The 16,014-nt window shown below is 43.2% G+C and overlaps 1 protein-coding gene across 2 annotated transcripts in view; it reads right to left on the bottom strand.

The window, feature by feature from the left end:
• Positions 1–429: 429 nt before the first annotated feature.
• RUNX2 (RUNX family transcription factor 2) overlaps positions 430–16,014 on the bottom strand; it is a 231,878-nt gene continuing 216,293 nt past the window's right edge. The window contains exons 7-8 of one of the 2 annotated variants that reach the window (XM_065912302.1): positions 6,488–6,553; positions 430–4,725 (exon numbers count right to left, since the gene is read on the bottom strand). In XM_065912302.1, the coding sequence (XP_065768374.1) occupies positions 4,247–4,725; positions 6,488–6,553 (545 nt within the window). In that variant the 3' untranslated portion in view covers positions 430–4,246. The remainder of the gene's footprint in view (positions 4,726–6,487; positions 6,554–16,014) is intronic. The other variant, XM_065912303.1, reaches the window with a different exon arrangement.

Genomic DNA, 16,014 nt, shown 5'->3' with positions numbered 1-16,014 from the left:
TAAGGGGCTTTACCCAAGAGTGGGGTGAGCACTCCTTCCTTCAGACAACAGGCTGATAAGGAAGTGAGCACACTCCTAGATTCTTCACCCACCCACCTCTGTGTCAATCACTCAGTCGTGTCTGACTCTGTGACTTTATGGACTATAGATTGCCAGGCTCCTCTATCCATGGGATTCTTCAGGCAAGAATACTGGAGTGGGTAGCCATTCCCTTCTCCAGGGAATCTTCCCGACCCAGGGATCGAACCCAGGTCCAAAGCAGAATCCAGTGCTTACCAAGATGCTTTTCCTCTCACCAATAATATAGGATCTCTGCTCTCATCCAGCCCTGGCAAGTCCTATGACCAATAAGTGCCCAGGTGTAGACAGGAGCAGGCGTCAGACAAGAGAAGAAGCCGCGGATGAGAAAAAACCCAGTGTACACACATAACAAAACCAAAAAAGCCATTTTATTGAAAATTAAATTCAAACTTCAAATTAATATTACAATCATGAGAAAAATGCCAAATAATTCAATTTACAGTTGCAACATACAATACAAATAGTCCCTTTGAAGTTAAGAGTAAACTCATCCACAATCATGACCTGTGGCACAAAGCAGAATTTGTACAATATGTGCACGAAAGCAAGTCTTGGGCAACAGCGATTGGAAAAAAATAAAAATTGAAAGCTTGTATTTACACAAAATGCTACAAATATTTTTGTTCCACAGAAATCTAAGAATGGTAAAGCATATCCAAAAAAAAATGGAATTTTATTCAGATTACCTAAGAAATGACTGTAAGTTATGGTTTTGGCTGATAATATTTCAAAGTACTGCATGAAAAGGCAAACAGTTATTTGTAAACATGAAGTAAACAAACATCTAAAAACTTCTCACATAGAAAACATGTTTCAAAGGCATTATCTTTTTTAAGAACAACAAATTCAAGGTTTCAAAATGTCATCTTTTATTTATTTATTATGGTTCTTTTGAATGTCATAGGTATAATTATTGTTTTTGCTAATGCTTTGTGTTTTCATGTATTCCCCTAGACTCTGAGTCAGTCGCTTTCCTGGGAATGGAGGGAACTCTTTCAGTAAGCACACCCATCTCCTCCCCTCTGAATCCACAATGAATGGGGCCTAATGGTGTGCAGTTCTCTGCTCACTTTTAAAAGGTCCTGGTGGGGGTAAGACGACCTGAAGAGTGAACCAGAGCTGTTGAGTCTTTGAGCTCTAAGCTGGATGTCATTTCACAAAAAATCTAAAAATCTTTGGTACCTATTCTGGAACTCTGACACAGGTTAAAACAAGTTTTTTATGTTGTTTTGTTCTTTAAAAAAGTGGCCGTACTGGTGACGTTGTAAACCATGTCATTTTAACCTGAAGAAAGTACAGTGCTGGCTAGTTCATGGTTCCATAGTAGCAGAAAGGCTTTGTTTTAATCTTGAAATCGCAAATCATGCACATGACTCAGTGCAAATTAAGGACTTGCTTTTTTTTTTTAAAAAGCAAAATTTAACCCCCAGGCTGAAAAAGGACCAAATTTAATCTAAGAAATGTAAATTACCCCATTGAAATGGTTGAAGTGAGGAGAGAAGGAAGAAGTGCTTGAATTTTTCCCAAGAAAAAAAAACTTTTAAAGTGTTTCTGGGTTGCTGCCTGCAGCCACTATTACTAACATTTCAACACAAAAGCGTCCCTCAAGTCACTTAGTATGTGTACTGTAAACTTTAAAAAGCCCTTTTAACATTAAACAAGAATGTACAGATATAGTACCTTTTTTATTAAATAGGGTATAGCTGGCACTGGAGATAACATTTTTATGTCAATTAATTAAGATTGAAATGTGTAACCAGACACTGGCTTTTTTAAGTGCTGCTGAAACAAACACACATATTTTACACTTAAAAATAAATGGACGGTGGTGTGCTTCAAGCTACCACACACAAACAATAAATAGTATCCATTACTACTTCCATCTTTAGGAATAGAAAAGTGGCTTATTTATTTAGGCATACTTGGTATACAACCTTTAGAAGGCAAAGTGTCTTGGTTTGGTTTGGTTTGGTGTTCCCCTCGATTTTTCTTAGGGGGAGTCAGGGTGAATTCCCAGGTGAGAAGCACAGGTCCAATGCCCCTTGAGCTATCCTGAGATGCTTGGTGGGTCTATGAAGTGGGCTGGAGGATGACCAGGAAGCAAGGGGCTTCTGGGGGCTGGAGGCAAACCTCTATCAGGTTCTGCCTAGGGCGGGGACTGGGGGGGCACAGACTTTGAATGAAAGAGCCCTGACCTGTGGGGGAGGCGGGTGGGGATCCGCCTGGTGGTGTCATGACACGGTCCTGGCTTGGATTAAGGACCAGGAGAGCTCAGAGTGCATCTGACAGGAGGGCTTCAGCTCAGGTTCACACACAGTAGCAGACACCAGATTCCACTTAGCCTTGCCTTCCCGACACCCTCCACGGTGAGAAATACAACGAGTATCAGAGGCTGTGTGTTCTCAGATCAGCTGCCTGTTGGAACTTGCCTGCTCCTTCAGATGACCCTGCTCCCAGAAGACAATGACTTAATTCTGCTTCTTTAAATGCAAATTCTGTGGAGAGCTGCCAGTGGGGCCCAGGCTAAGGCAGATTTGGGTTCCCCTGACTTACTGTCTGGGTAAGGCCAGTTGGGTAAGGCTCCCTAGCACAGTTCTGTTCTCCTGTACCTTGAGTATCGTGACTGATCCTTCAGCTACGTGTGTGGCTTTGAGCTGACTGCATCTTCAGCATGAAGCCTGGCAATTTTGAGTTTTGCTTTAACTATGAAACCACAGAACGCCATTCTGCAGTTCAAGGATTCACTTGTGCTTGTCTTTTAATATGACAAGAGTCATCACTATTTCAAAGAAATTAGGAAACCACATCACTCCAGCATTTTATGCTGATAAAGGGCAACTAAGTGATAAAGGACTCAGGGTTGCTTTTTAAATCTCTAATTATTGCTATTTTTTTTTAAAAGGCAAAGCTGTGTTAGAGGCAATCAAAGATCTGAAAAGAACGAAACATATCAATTCCTTCATACATCGCAAAAACAAGCTACATCTAAAATATTTGGAGATGGAAGTATTTTTAAAAAATCACATTGTGCCTGGATGAACTGAAATTGCTTAGCAATATTTCAGATATGGCTCTAGCCCACTGAAGAAATTTGTTATTTAATAAAGAGCACTTTTAGAGACCGAAGTCAACATATCAATACACTAAGAAATGTTTCAAGGGTCCAAATGTCATTAAATAATTATAAATATATCTTTAAAGTTATATGACCATTCACGTTAGCAAGTTACCTCAGATTTTACACATATTCATAATTTAAAAAAAAAAAGAAGACAAATAACACACAGCCAAACGCAAACACTATCTCTACCGTTATGGCTATAATAAGGTATTGCCATTTTCAGTTTTGCATAAAAGGAGAAGGAGTGGGTTGGAGGGGGCAGGTGGTTCGGTATCGGATTTCCTTTTGGTTCAATGGGAAAAGGAAAAAAGAAGTATGAAAAAGTAAAATAAAATAATCTATCCTGATCAGTATTTTTTTTGAAGTCACTTTCTTAAAGTAGGAAAAAAAAATAATAATAAAAACAACTGAACCAAACAGTTCAAATGAGTACTTGCAGAAAGTATGAAAGCAAAAGTTTGGAACAGTTGCTCTGAGTGGATGGCAGGGGAGTGGAAGCATTCCTTTCTGCCTCTCTTCCCTTCGCGGGCACCTGGACCGGCTTTGTAAGCGGGTCTGCCCAGGGCACAGGTCCACATGTTGCGACGCCGTGAACCGTGAGGACGTGTGGTTTCAAAACACAGGGAGGAAGCGGCTTTGCTCTTCCTCCCGGACTTGGAGTCCACCTCTCTGAACTGGCATCTGAACAGATGATTGAGGATAAGAGACCCAACAACAACAGCAAACAGAAAAATACCTTTTTTTTTTCCCCTTCGTTTGTTTGCAAAGGTACATGTTTAAATAGAAAACGATCTGAAACCTGGTTAGAGCTGTCTCTCTCTTGGGCCTTTTGCTTTACAAGATTTACCCTCTTAGGGTTGCAAGATCGTGACAGTGACTGAATGCAAAAAAAACAAAAAGAAGAAAAGAAAGTTTTCTAAAAAACAGGCACTTTGTAGATAGCGAGTTGATATACATATATATGCACTCTCTATATATGTATATGTCGATACACTGGGGATGTGGCTCCCCACCGAGACCGCTGGGGCCACTGCTGAGGAAGTTTCAATAGGGTCGCCAGACAGATTCATCCATTCTGCCACTAGAATTCAAAACGGTGGGGGAACTGCTGTGGCTTCCGTCGGCGTCAACGCCATCGTTCTGGGTGGGCAGGTTTGGGTTTAATAGCGTGCTGCCATTCGAGGTGGTGGTGCACGGCGGTAGCATTCTGGAAGGAGACCGATCTCCCCCGGGCACCATGGGGAACTGATAGGATCCTGACGAGGTGCCATAGTAGAGATATGGCGTGCTGCTGGTCTGGAAGGGTCCGCTCTGGCTTTGGGAGGAGCCGGGGTAGGGTGGTGGCAGGTAGGTGTGGTAGTGGGTGGTGGCGGACATACCGAGGGACATGCCTGACGTGACTGGCGGGGTGTAAGTAAAGGTGGCTGGATAGTGCATTCGTGGGTTGGAGAAGCGGCTCTCAGTGAGGGATGAAATGCTTGGGAACTGCCTGGGGTCTGAAAAAGGGCCCAGTTCTGAAGCACCTAAAAATTACAACAGAAGATGGGGGGGAAACATCTGTAAATATCAGTCAAAATCATGAAAGAATCTTTTTCTTTTACAAGGAAAAAAAAAAAAAAAGAAAGAAAACTTTAGCTTTTCCCCAATGGAACAGCAAGCCACAAACAGACTTTCAAATGCACCAGTCACTACACAGTCTTTTGGGGTTTTTTTTTCTTCTTTCATTTTACAGTCTTTTAGCCTCAAGTTCTTCACACACACCCCACCCCCCACCGCCCCAGAGAATCCCAAAGGGCTTTAAAAAACCCAAATATGTGCTAGGTTGTGCATATAAATCCCATACTCCACAAGACAGATTTCACTCACCGGACTTTAACACTGAATCCTCATTGATTTTTTTTCTCCTCCCTTTCTGTTTCTTGGGGCACCTCAGACAGTTGGAAGTGACCTTCCTACTAAGTCTGACACATTTCTTTTTCTCACCCAACATAAAGAAATTCCAAAATGACCTGTTTTGGTATTGATACTCTTGTAGGGCCCTTTCATCAATGAAGGAATATCAAAAAGATACCCTAACATGGGCCTATCACTTGAACTTGTAAAATAATGTAAAATCATTATCTTAGTAATCAATTTATGTATTTTTTTTCCTCATCTTAGTAACTGATTTCAAAAAGAAAATCAAACTAGAGTTCAATGTTTTCTGGAACTAGCTTATGTATCTGGGGTCATATAGGGAGAGTCTGACCCTTAGAAATTCTGCTGAGGGTCATAAGCTAGTAGGATTCAAAGTGGGTGGCACTTAGTAATCACTGCACTTCAAGTCTTGATGGGAGAAGCAAGACCCGATTAAGGCCACATGCCAACAGCAGCTTTGGGGAAAACCTCCCTGGAAAAGGAGAAAGAGCATCTCACCATCCATCTACCGGGCCCATATACCACATCCTACAGAATTAGCTGCAGGCCAGTTTGAACTGGGAGCCTGAAGCAGACAGTTTTCCCCTAAAACATGAGGTCCTTTAACTTCTAAAACTAACAGGATGCCTCCTTAATGGGTATTTCTGGCGCTCAACTTATGAAACCATAGTTAGAAACCACTTCATGTGGAAATTAGTTTTCGGAAATGCCAAAAACTTATAGCTGTGATCTTTAAAGACTGGGTTATGAATTTCTAACACTGACAGAATTGTGACAAGCCTTTCGATAATACCAGTGTTCTTAAAGATTTTGTTCACACCTGAACTCTTTCCGTCCTTTGGATCTCATATATTTGCTTTTCCTACCACTTTTATCTATAAGGGAAAACACTCTGTATTCTTGTTTTTGTTTTTGTTTTTTTTTCTTAATTTTGGCCACACCATGAGTGGCATGTGGGATCTTAGTTCCCCCATCAGGGATCGAACCTGTGTCCCCTGCACTAGAAGGCAGACTGGACCGCCTTAACCACTGGACCACCGGTGAAGTCGCACTCGGTAATTCTTGAAGGCCTTAGGGAGCAGGTGCTTCTTCAGCTTCCTTTTTATTTAGCCCCTGTTCTCGGATGCTAAAGAATCATCCCAATCCTCTTCTTTCAAGGTGCTGATCGAGAGTTGCTCATTTCTGTTAAAATGCACACTGCCTTGTGTTCTTTGTAAAACGCTTGGGTTAAGCACCTTGGTGGGCATCGATAACTAGAAGTGACTGCTTCAAAGCAATATGTCGTTAACAAAAGTGTTTCTCACTCATCGGGCAGTCTCAGTCAGACAACCCCACCCAGCCCAACCCGGCAATTGTGAAGAGTCTCACCTGCCTGGCTCTTCTTACTGAGAGTGGAAGGCCAGAGGCAGAAGTCAGAGGTGGCAGTGTCATCATCTGTAAAATGAGGGGATGAGCTCTAAGTTCCCTTCTGGTTCTACCGTTCTATCACCGTGAATCCCAAGACGGCAGGAGAAGCTACTGCCTTGGGGGAGGCGGGGGAGGCTGGGGAGTTCCCACCCCTCACAGCAAACCTTCCCGGAATCCACAGGCCCCATAAGCAGAGGGGGAAAAGCTGGTGAGCAGCTAGCTTCTAATACCGGAAGCAAACACTTTCAAGATGACAAACCAAAACTCGCACAGTCTGGGCAGTTGCTCTCTGCTTTTGATAAATTCTTCCATCCTCCACTGGCCTCTCCCTAACCCCTCCCAAGCACGATATGCTGACAAGCTCAAGTGTGAAAAGGTGCAAGGAGGGACGCGGACAGAATTGCCCACGGGAGTGCAGATGCGATCTGCCATCTCCCTGCCCCGGGCTCCTGTGGTGCCTGACACGATGCAGGCCCGGCACGGAGACCACAGATGTTCTCGGCCAGCCCCATTTTCATCGCAGGGCATCTAGGTGAACTTGAGTCGGCAGAGCTAATAGGTGTAGGCAGGCCACTTCTGTACGCATTAAGTTCAACACTCAGCTCGTGTGAGAGAAACCAGAAAACGTGAGCAATTTCAAAAGGAAAGAAGTCACACTTAAAACAGCAGCGTTTGCTCCACAGAAGCACAGAGCTCACACAGATAGGCTCATCAATGTAAAAAATGATTCTCGTATTTATACTTAAAATATCCTGTCCTTATAATTAAAATTCCATGTGGTTTCCCTTATTTTAATGCAGAAGCCCTATTAAAACCCTTTATGTGGGACCCTGCCAGTAAACTCCAATGTGGCTTTGAATTTATCTCTCCACCCCCTACCCCCAACTTCTTGATTTTACCTGATATATTTGGCTGATATTTTTATTATCCATCACATGCCGGGATCACTGTACCTTTTGGGTTTAGAGATGCCAGCTAATGCAAATTGACATGCATTTTTCAATTAATGAGCTCTGGTTGTGGTTTATAGAAAACAATGCAACAGATTTCCGCTAGATTTATAGAATTTTCACCAATGGCTTCTAGTCACTTAAGACTGTCAGGTCTTGAGGATTTAACTCCTTCTGAGCAAAGAGAGCTGATGTGGACTTTAAAGGGATTATACAGCCATTTTTATAACTTACAAAAAAGATGATTCTCTAAAATTTGCTTAGTCGTTTTGTGTAACACTGCAATGTGTTCTGCTGGAAGAAATTTTAACGACTTGTTGCAGTTTCACGTGAGATCGCTTATATAATAATCAATCAGTGGTGGGGAGACTGAAAAAATCCTCAACTTAAGAAGAAAGAACTTAAACTTCTTCCTAACTTTCAATTATTTTTTATAATAATTATTACAGAAGCAAACGATATAACTAACTTTTCTTTCTATACTTCTAATCTCTTTTCTGTACAAGAACTCAGTTTTTCTTTCAGACCATCTTCTCAGGTTGTTTTGATCTTTGTGTCCTAAACTATTCATACCCACATCACCAACCACAATACATACAACTACAAACCATCTACAGACCTAGATAGTATATCAACTAAAGAAAATGTAATATCTATTTATTAAAAGGATGAGGATGAACACCTGGAGAGTTCTCTTACCCCAATCTAATTTTAGAAATGTAAAGCCAAAGCTCAGTAACTGGCCCGGTGATCTGCCTTGTAGCCTGAGAGCTCCCCAGAGCTGGTTTAAAACTCCAGATCACAACCTACAGATTAAATAAAGCCAGTACTGCCAGGAGTTACTTGAAGCCCAAGATAAACACGGTACATCTTCCCGATAGGCTGGCTTTACTCAGTCTGGAGACAAGCGGATGCTGTACAGTAAACACAAATATGATATGGACTAGCACGCAACACTTGGGTGAATTTTCAGGCAAACGAAAAAATGATTTCAACAAAATTTTCCATTTGTAAAGCTTCAGAACACTTAGATGAATTTTTAGACAAAACTGATTTCAACAAAATTTTTCACTTGGGAGGCTTTAGACTATGCCCCCAGGTTCTCTAAGGTACCCAATTATCCTCCTCTGCTGATTTGCGGTATTCTGGTGACAAAAATCCAAACCCCTCTTTCACTGTCTAGATAATCCTAATCTAACCCACTGACAAATAGGGAAGCTAAACAGAGAAGGGGAACCATTAACTCTACAAAATCACCCAGCTCCAGAGAGGCTGAACCATGGTTAAACAAGACCTCTCAGACTTCTAAACTCTCTTCAATCTTAGTCACCCTTAAGGAATTTGGTTGACACAATCACAAATATATATATATATATATGTATATATATATATATATACATATATATCTGCTGCCTTAAAAGTTCTATATGCTGAAATAAATTTGCCTAAAAATATTTAAGCAGGTTCTTCTGGTGACCACGTGTTGCCCCCAAAGAGAGTTACTGTCCTTGGGAGACTATTTAAAAACTCTTTCAGCACTTACTGACTTAATTTACTAAACAGTGAGCAATTAATTCAGTTATTCATGGCGTAACCTGAGTGAGACCAAGGTCAAGGGCTTGATTCCCTTAGGACCTGCTGGTCCCCTACTGATGCATTTCATTCCAGAATGACCCTTTGCACCCCCTGCCAAAGTCAGAGAGCTGCAGATTTCTGTCCTTATCAGAAAGAGAGCTGCAGGAAACGTGCTCATTGAAACAGCAGCAGCGGCAGCAGTTTTTCACAATCTAATATACCTGGAGAATAATATACTGATAAAATGCCCATGAAGCTCCAATAAAAATCAAAGTTAAAAGTAAAAATTTCTTGGGAATTCCCTGGGGGTGCAGTGGTTAAGAATCCATCGGTCGGGGAACTAAGATCCCTCATGCTCTGGGACAACTAAACCCACATGCTAGACCAGAGAAAGCCCACGCTCCCCAACGAAGCCAGTGCAGCCAAAAGGAAAGAAAAGGAAGCACTGATTATTCTTCAGTGAATGCAAAGTCTAATCATTGTGAAAACCATTTTTTAAAAAGCAAAAATTTCTTGCCCCTCCCCTCCAAAGTCTATGGGGAAAAAGGAAATAGCCTCCTTTTACCCAACCAGGTCTCTTGGGTCTTCTGAGCAAGTGGAAAGTGAGGTGGGGAAGGAGTGAAACCAAGATAAGGGAGAATAAAAGAGAAACCCTGATCTCTGGTTCCTGTGGCCTGCAAGCCTCCACTCAGCACCTTCCACATGCTGCTGTCTAATGCTAGTTATCTCTACTTGTGCTGGACTCCTAACTAGAGGGAGCTACAGTAGCAGTGACCTGTCTAATACTCATCCATTTTCCCCTTTTGGGTCTAATAACAACCATGCTTGATGTTTCCTGACCTTTCCCTAGCACTTTCACAAGCATTTTCTCATTCAGTAGACACTCAAACCATTATGGCTTGGTTGGTTGAAGACGGGCCAAGACAGCGCTAAAAAGAATGGAGATAAGAGCTTGAAATGAGTATTTAACTGGGGTACTTGCCATTCAGGGCTGCCAGCTAGGAAACATCACACCCAGGGACCATCTCTGCTCAGGAGTGGAATTTACACATCCCAACCAGGGAGGGCAGGTCGGGACACAGAAAAGGACCAGGGACCCTGAGTCCAGGTGGAACACAGGTTGGCAAGTGCAGACTTCTCTGTCCTTTTTTAATGCAAGGGCAAAAATATACAGCATGAAAAGCCACCAGACTTCTCAGCAATAAGGTATTAATTTCAAAGCTTCACGAAAGCCTTTTAAATGGTAGGAGTTATCACTTCACCAAATCTCGAATAACATCCAGTTACTTTTGATTAAGGGCTTCCCTGATGGCTTAGTGGTAAAGAATCCCCCTGCCAATGAAGGAGACGCAAGGGTTTGATCCCTGGGTTGGGAAGATCCCCTGGAGAAGGAAATGGCAACCCACTCCAGTATTCTTTACTTGGGAAAACCTAGGGACAGAGGAGCCTGGTGGGCTACAGTTCACGGGGTCACAAAGAGTTGGACATGATTTAGCAACGAAACAATAACACTTTTCATTAACCCCCTTGCAGCACCCTCTCTATTGGAATAAGAAGCAGTGCCTCTCTCCTCTAAACATCTTCCCCTTCTACATTTTGGCTGCCGCCTTCCCAACTGCTCTATTATATAATTTCCTATTTCACTCCTGTTCTAATAGCATTTACTTTCCATATCACTCTTTTGGGCCCTCAGCCACTGCTTTACTGAATTATTAGCTGTTTCTAAGACTGTGCTCTCCAACTACAAAGTAAACTTTGGATGGTAAGAATTATGATTTATTTTTCTCTCATATCCCTCAGAACAGTCTACAGGGTAAGAGTTTAAATTTTTTTAATGTAAGCATATGAATGGACGAATAAATCAACGAACAAGTCAAATGGGCTAGGGATTTGCAAATAGCTGCAAATAGGGATGTGCACATATATCTGCACAATAGCTGGTATATTTTTGATGCATTAAGAAAATAGATATTATAATAAGCATTAAGCAATGGTGGCATCAGACCTAAATGTAACTCAAATACAATTCCAAACTTATAAAATCTCATAAAACTCTCTTTAAAGGGTATTCAAAGCTCTCCCCAAACATCACTACATCACGTGACTTTACATTTCAGAGAGAGGCCCACCAATGGTAGTTGCCACTAGTGAATAGATGCCACCGTGCTGTTTCCAGTATCCTGAGAGCCCGTATCTATGGTAAGTCTGCACTGGGGAGTCAGAGGGAGAAGAGAGAAAGGAGAAAGAGGGCCAGGCTACAAATGCACAGTGAATGAGTGCACTCCTGTCCCTGGGACCCAGGGTAACTGCTGCCACTAAGGTTGTGTCATTTATTGTTTGAATTTCTAGACAGTAGGTAGAGCCAGTGTGTCCGCATCACCCAGAACTGAGGATGGCTTTTATAGATGAAGAAGTAGCAGCCTGGAGACAGGTGGATCTTCATGACCCTGAGATGAAAAATGCAGTTCTCCTGTCCCAGGCCCACATGAACATCTCCCCCCTGGCTACCCTGACAGTGCATGCCAGCAGGAAAATGCAGAGTGTCGGCCTTGAGTTTCCTTAGATCTGAGTTCTCTGAAAACACACACAGAATGGGAAAATCTTCCACCTTTTCAGGCCACGCAGATGCAAGGCCTTGAAAAACCAGAGGGTATCGCCCCGACCCAGCACAGGTCACGGCTACCCTTCACCAGGTGTGACCGAACAGCTCTGCAAAGTGGACATAAAAGATAATGCGAAAACTACTGGCATCGTCAGGGTTTCCTGTTCTACCCTTCCAAGGTCACGTCTCACTGCTGCTCAGGATGAACCTTCCTGTTTGTGGTAAGAGGTTTACTCAGGACCCTCACTGCAGCTCTGTGCATGCTTAGACTTACAGCTACCTCCCTGCTGCCTGCCAGACCCCGGTACTGTAAGCAGGGCCTTCAAAGCTCACCACCACACAAGGACTTTCAGGTGTACAAATCCTTATCATCTTTTCTTTACCCTATACATCCAGGATATTTACATATGTAAATTTTACCACTCTGTGGTAAAAGTATTGTCACTGGTTTTTTCATTTTCCAACTAAGGTATTTTAAAGAAGTACTTAGAATATTTAGTATTTAGAGTATTTAGAAGTATTTAGTATTTAGAGAAGTATTTTCACTTTCCAACTAAAGGGACAGCAAATGAAGAAGAACCATGTATCTTCCTTTGAGATCCTCCCGATTTCCACAGTATAGTGCTGAGAAAAGATGGGTACTTCCAAAAAATCTGCTAAATGAATGAACTACTAGCATAGTCCCAAGCAGATAACATGACAGAAGCAGAAATGCTGTATAAACATTATCTAAAAATCAACTTTCATCTCTACCCAGAAAATTACTTTGCATTTTCCACACTGAGACTTTAAGAGATTTTACATCGACTTTCTTACTTTCCCTGAATTTATTCCTTCACACTAAAATGATCAAGTATTGATCACTCAATTAATTTTACTTTTAATTTCACTAAATCAGTCAGAAAACTATACCCCACGTGGAAGAAATGTGATGGATCAGGCTGATGGGAAAGAAAGCAGAAAAATGAGAATCTGAAATCGATTTTTTGAAGATAATAAAAGGTCAGACCAGCAAGCTCCATAGTTGTGCAAAAGAGAGGAAAAGTGCCTCGACTATCCAGTATAAATATTTATTTTCCGTGTTGTAATGAATTGTACTTTTCCACTGCACGCTCACAAATTCTGAGACCAGCTGATCCCAAGGCTAAGAAAGTATGCTACGTTGAAGGAAAGAGAGAAAAGGGGGGAGAAAAAAAAAAGTACAACCTGGCAATTTTCAGAAACTTCAACCATCCCTTTAACCCACCCAAATTTTGAGGATATTGTTGGAATAATACATTTCCTCTTGGTGAGGGGGAGGAGGGAGGCGGTTAGATGCGCAGTCTGTGTGTTCGTGCGTGCACAGGGAGGGAGGATAAGAGGAGGAAGAAACCAAAGGATGGGGTGGTAGGGGGAGAGAAACGGAGTTTTAAAAAAAAAACAGGAGAGGGCTCTTCTCGTTAGGCCTTGATGAAGAACTTTTTAAAGGCTAGGAAGGGTGGATAGCCTTTGAAACCAGATCCGCGGCAGGAAGGAGGCCAGCACCCAGGACACCGTGTCTTTCAGAAGGGGCCACCCACAGTGCCGCGGCGGTCATATGACTGCTCTGTCACATCCTGAAGCCATTTCCAGCCCATGCACACGTCTGTGCTCCCATTTAGAGAGGATGGGATGCATTGGGAACATACATATGGAAACACTTTCAGAGAATCAGTTTCCATGAAATTCATAATGAGCCAAGTGGCTTCAGATGTGGTTGCGTTCCTCCGATTAGCCAGAAAAAAAAAGAAGGGGGAAAAAGGAGGAAAAAAGGGACAAATCTACCCTTTCAGACCTTATTTCAGTTTCAGAGAAATTAAAAACCGCTAATGACTTATGGCTACCAAAACATAGAGCCACAATTAAGAGAGGAGGGACTAGGAAAAAGAGGGAAGGAGGTTGGAAAGCAATAGCCTTTCCCTCCTAAAAATAACAGCTTCGGTATCAGTAATCTTATCTTCGATCAGGGGGCGGCTTTCCTGTGACGGTATCTGCCTAGGCTGATATAATTAATTTTCTGACATCCTGGCAACGTGGAGTGCGCATGCGCACGTGTGGGGGTGGGGCCACGTGGACAGGCAGAGGTTAGGAAGACCCGCTCTCATTTGATAACATATGTGGCCAATTAAGATTATTTTAAAAATTGCAACTAAATGATAAATTGTTCCTAAGTTAATCTTTCCAAAAAGCCTGAATTTAGAAGGGACAGGCTGGTATTTTCCTGTGGCCTGTGCTAATGGTAACTCAGGACTACATTAAAAGCAGAAATTTATTAACTGGCTGAGATGTTATATATTAGACACCCAAGCCTAGCTGATAGGAGGGCATAAAATAAAGACGGGAACACATGGAGTTTTTTCTTTTTTTAGGACATATTACTGATATTAGTAAATTAAGACATTATTTTTATATTAAAACCAAAGTAGGCATATCATGGAGAAAGATTCACATGAGCCATGAAAATGCTCTCCAGGCAGGAGCTGAGTGGTTTGGGGTTATGTCAGCAGACGGAGGAGAAGAGTGTGGGGGAGGAGCTCCAGAGTTCCCTCTGCCCTTTGAGGTGCTTCAATGGGAGAATCTTTCAAACATGGTATGTTGTTTAGGAACGCCGTGAGGATGGGCTGGGGACCAGCATGGACTGGTGCTTAACAGCCCAGTCTTTGCTCCAACCATAGGGATCCTTCAGGTGTTTCTGTAGTCCCAGCATCTCGTGGCGTCACAGATTTTACTAACGGGGAAGAGATTTGAGGATCCCAGCTGCAGAGCATCCATGAAAGACGTCTATTCACATTAGAGCATTAAATCCTCAACCCAGCCCTGGAAGGGAGACAGTGTCACTGACCCCACATTATGGATAACAGACTGAAGCTCAAAGATTTCCTCAAGGTTACAGACCAGTAAATGGTGGCCCAGAACCTGGCCCCAGACCTGGGGGGCTCCGCTGCCACAGTCCCTTCCACTGTTCAGAGATTCAGCGTCATTTTAAAAAAACTTCTTATTTTGTGTTGGAGCAGAGCCAATGAACAATGCTGTGATAGTCTCAAGTGGAGAGCAAAGGGACTGGGCCATACATATACATGTATCCATTCTCCCCCAAACTCCCCTCCCATCTAGGCTGACACATAACACTGAGCAGACTTCTCTGTGCTACACAGTAGGACCTTGTTGGTTATTCATTTTAAATACAGCAGTGTGCAGAGACTCAGTGTCATTTTTATGAGAGTTCTAACACTGGCGGCCATGCCTACCTGTAGGGCAATGATGGAAAGGGTTCTGATCAACTACCAGTCCTGGGGGTGGAGGCAGAGATGGAATGTGGAACCGGGAGACTGGTTCCTCATCCCTATCTTAAGGGCTCTACTCGGACTCTGAATTCCCACATGGTCTTTACCGCTGATGTTCTGAGTGGTCGTAAGCAGGTCACACTTTATATTCCTCAGGTTCTCTCCCTGGATGAGACTCTTGTAAATGAGAACTGGCAAAAGTACATAGCAAATGGTAAACATCTCCATCTCACGAGGGGATCCCTTCATACGGTATTATTTGAATTAGAAGAGCCAGAGAAGAAGGAAAATGTAAAAACTGGGGTCCAAGCTAGGAAAAACGTGAGCTGAGAGTCAGAATCCTGGAAACTCCCGATTAAACTCCACACACCCAGCGCCAGACCCAACCAAACTCTTCTGTAAAAATAAACATGCCTCTTGCAGTGGGAAAAGGAGGCTAGGAGAGCAAATAATCACCATAGCGACCACATTCCACTATCCCCTAAAATGCACAGACTGTGTTTTCAGATCCGGGCTCGATTCTCCTCTTCTTAAAGTCAGAATAGATCTGCCCATCTAAATCCGGCATCAGCGCAGCCTGACTCTCCCTGTGACTGACTCGAGCGCTGACCCAGGAAGTCTCCAGGCAGCAGCCACCTCAGAGGGAGCATCCTTTAAAACATGACAAGCTCGGGGCACAGTTTTTCTTCAAATAGAATTCCCTTCAAGGGGCTTAGCGCCCTGGTGTGGTCCAACAGCCCCGAAGCCATCTTGAACCTTAACGCCTGTGACTCAAACCACCCGATGCCCCAGGACCTGGAACGCGAACCAGATGACGAAAGTGTCCTCGTTCAAACTCTCAGTCAGCTCCACCGGCTGTCCCAGGCCTCACACGACCCACGTGAATCTGGGATCAAAGCCACAGGCTTCGGCCTCAAGCTGTGTCCTGCCAGGAGCCAGCCTTACCCGCGCCCCCGCGCCCTCTCCACTCAGATGCACCCGCGGGCTGCCCCTCCGCCCAGGCCCTGGGAAGGGCTCCCGTCCACGGAAGACCCTGAAGAGGCTTCCTGGCTGGGACCA

Source organism: Muntiacus reevesi, chromosome 20 (assembly GCF_963930625.1).
Source record: "Muntiacus reevesi chromosome 20, mMunRee1.1, whole genome shotgun sequence".
In the NCBI taxonomy this organism is placed as follows: domain Eukaryota; kingdom Metazoa; phylum Chordata; class Mammalia; order Artiodactyla; family Cervidae; genus Muntiacus; species Muntiacus reevesi.
The sequence above is the reverse complement of the archived record's forward strand: the minus strand, read 5'-3'. Positions and strand labels throughout refer to the sequence as shown.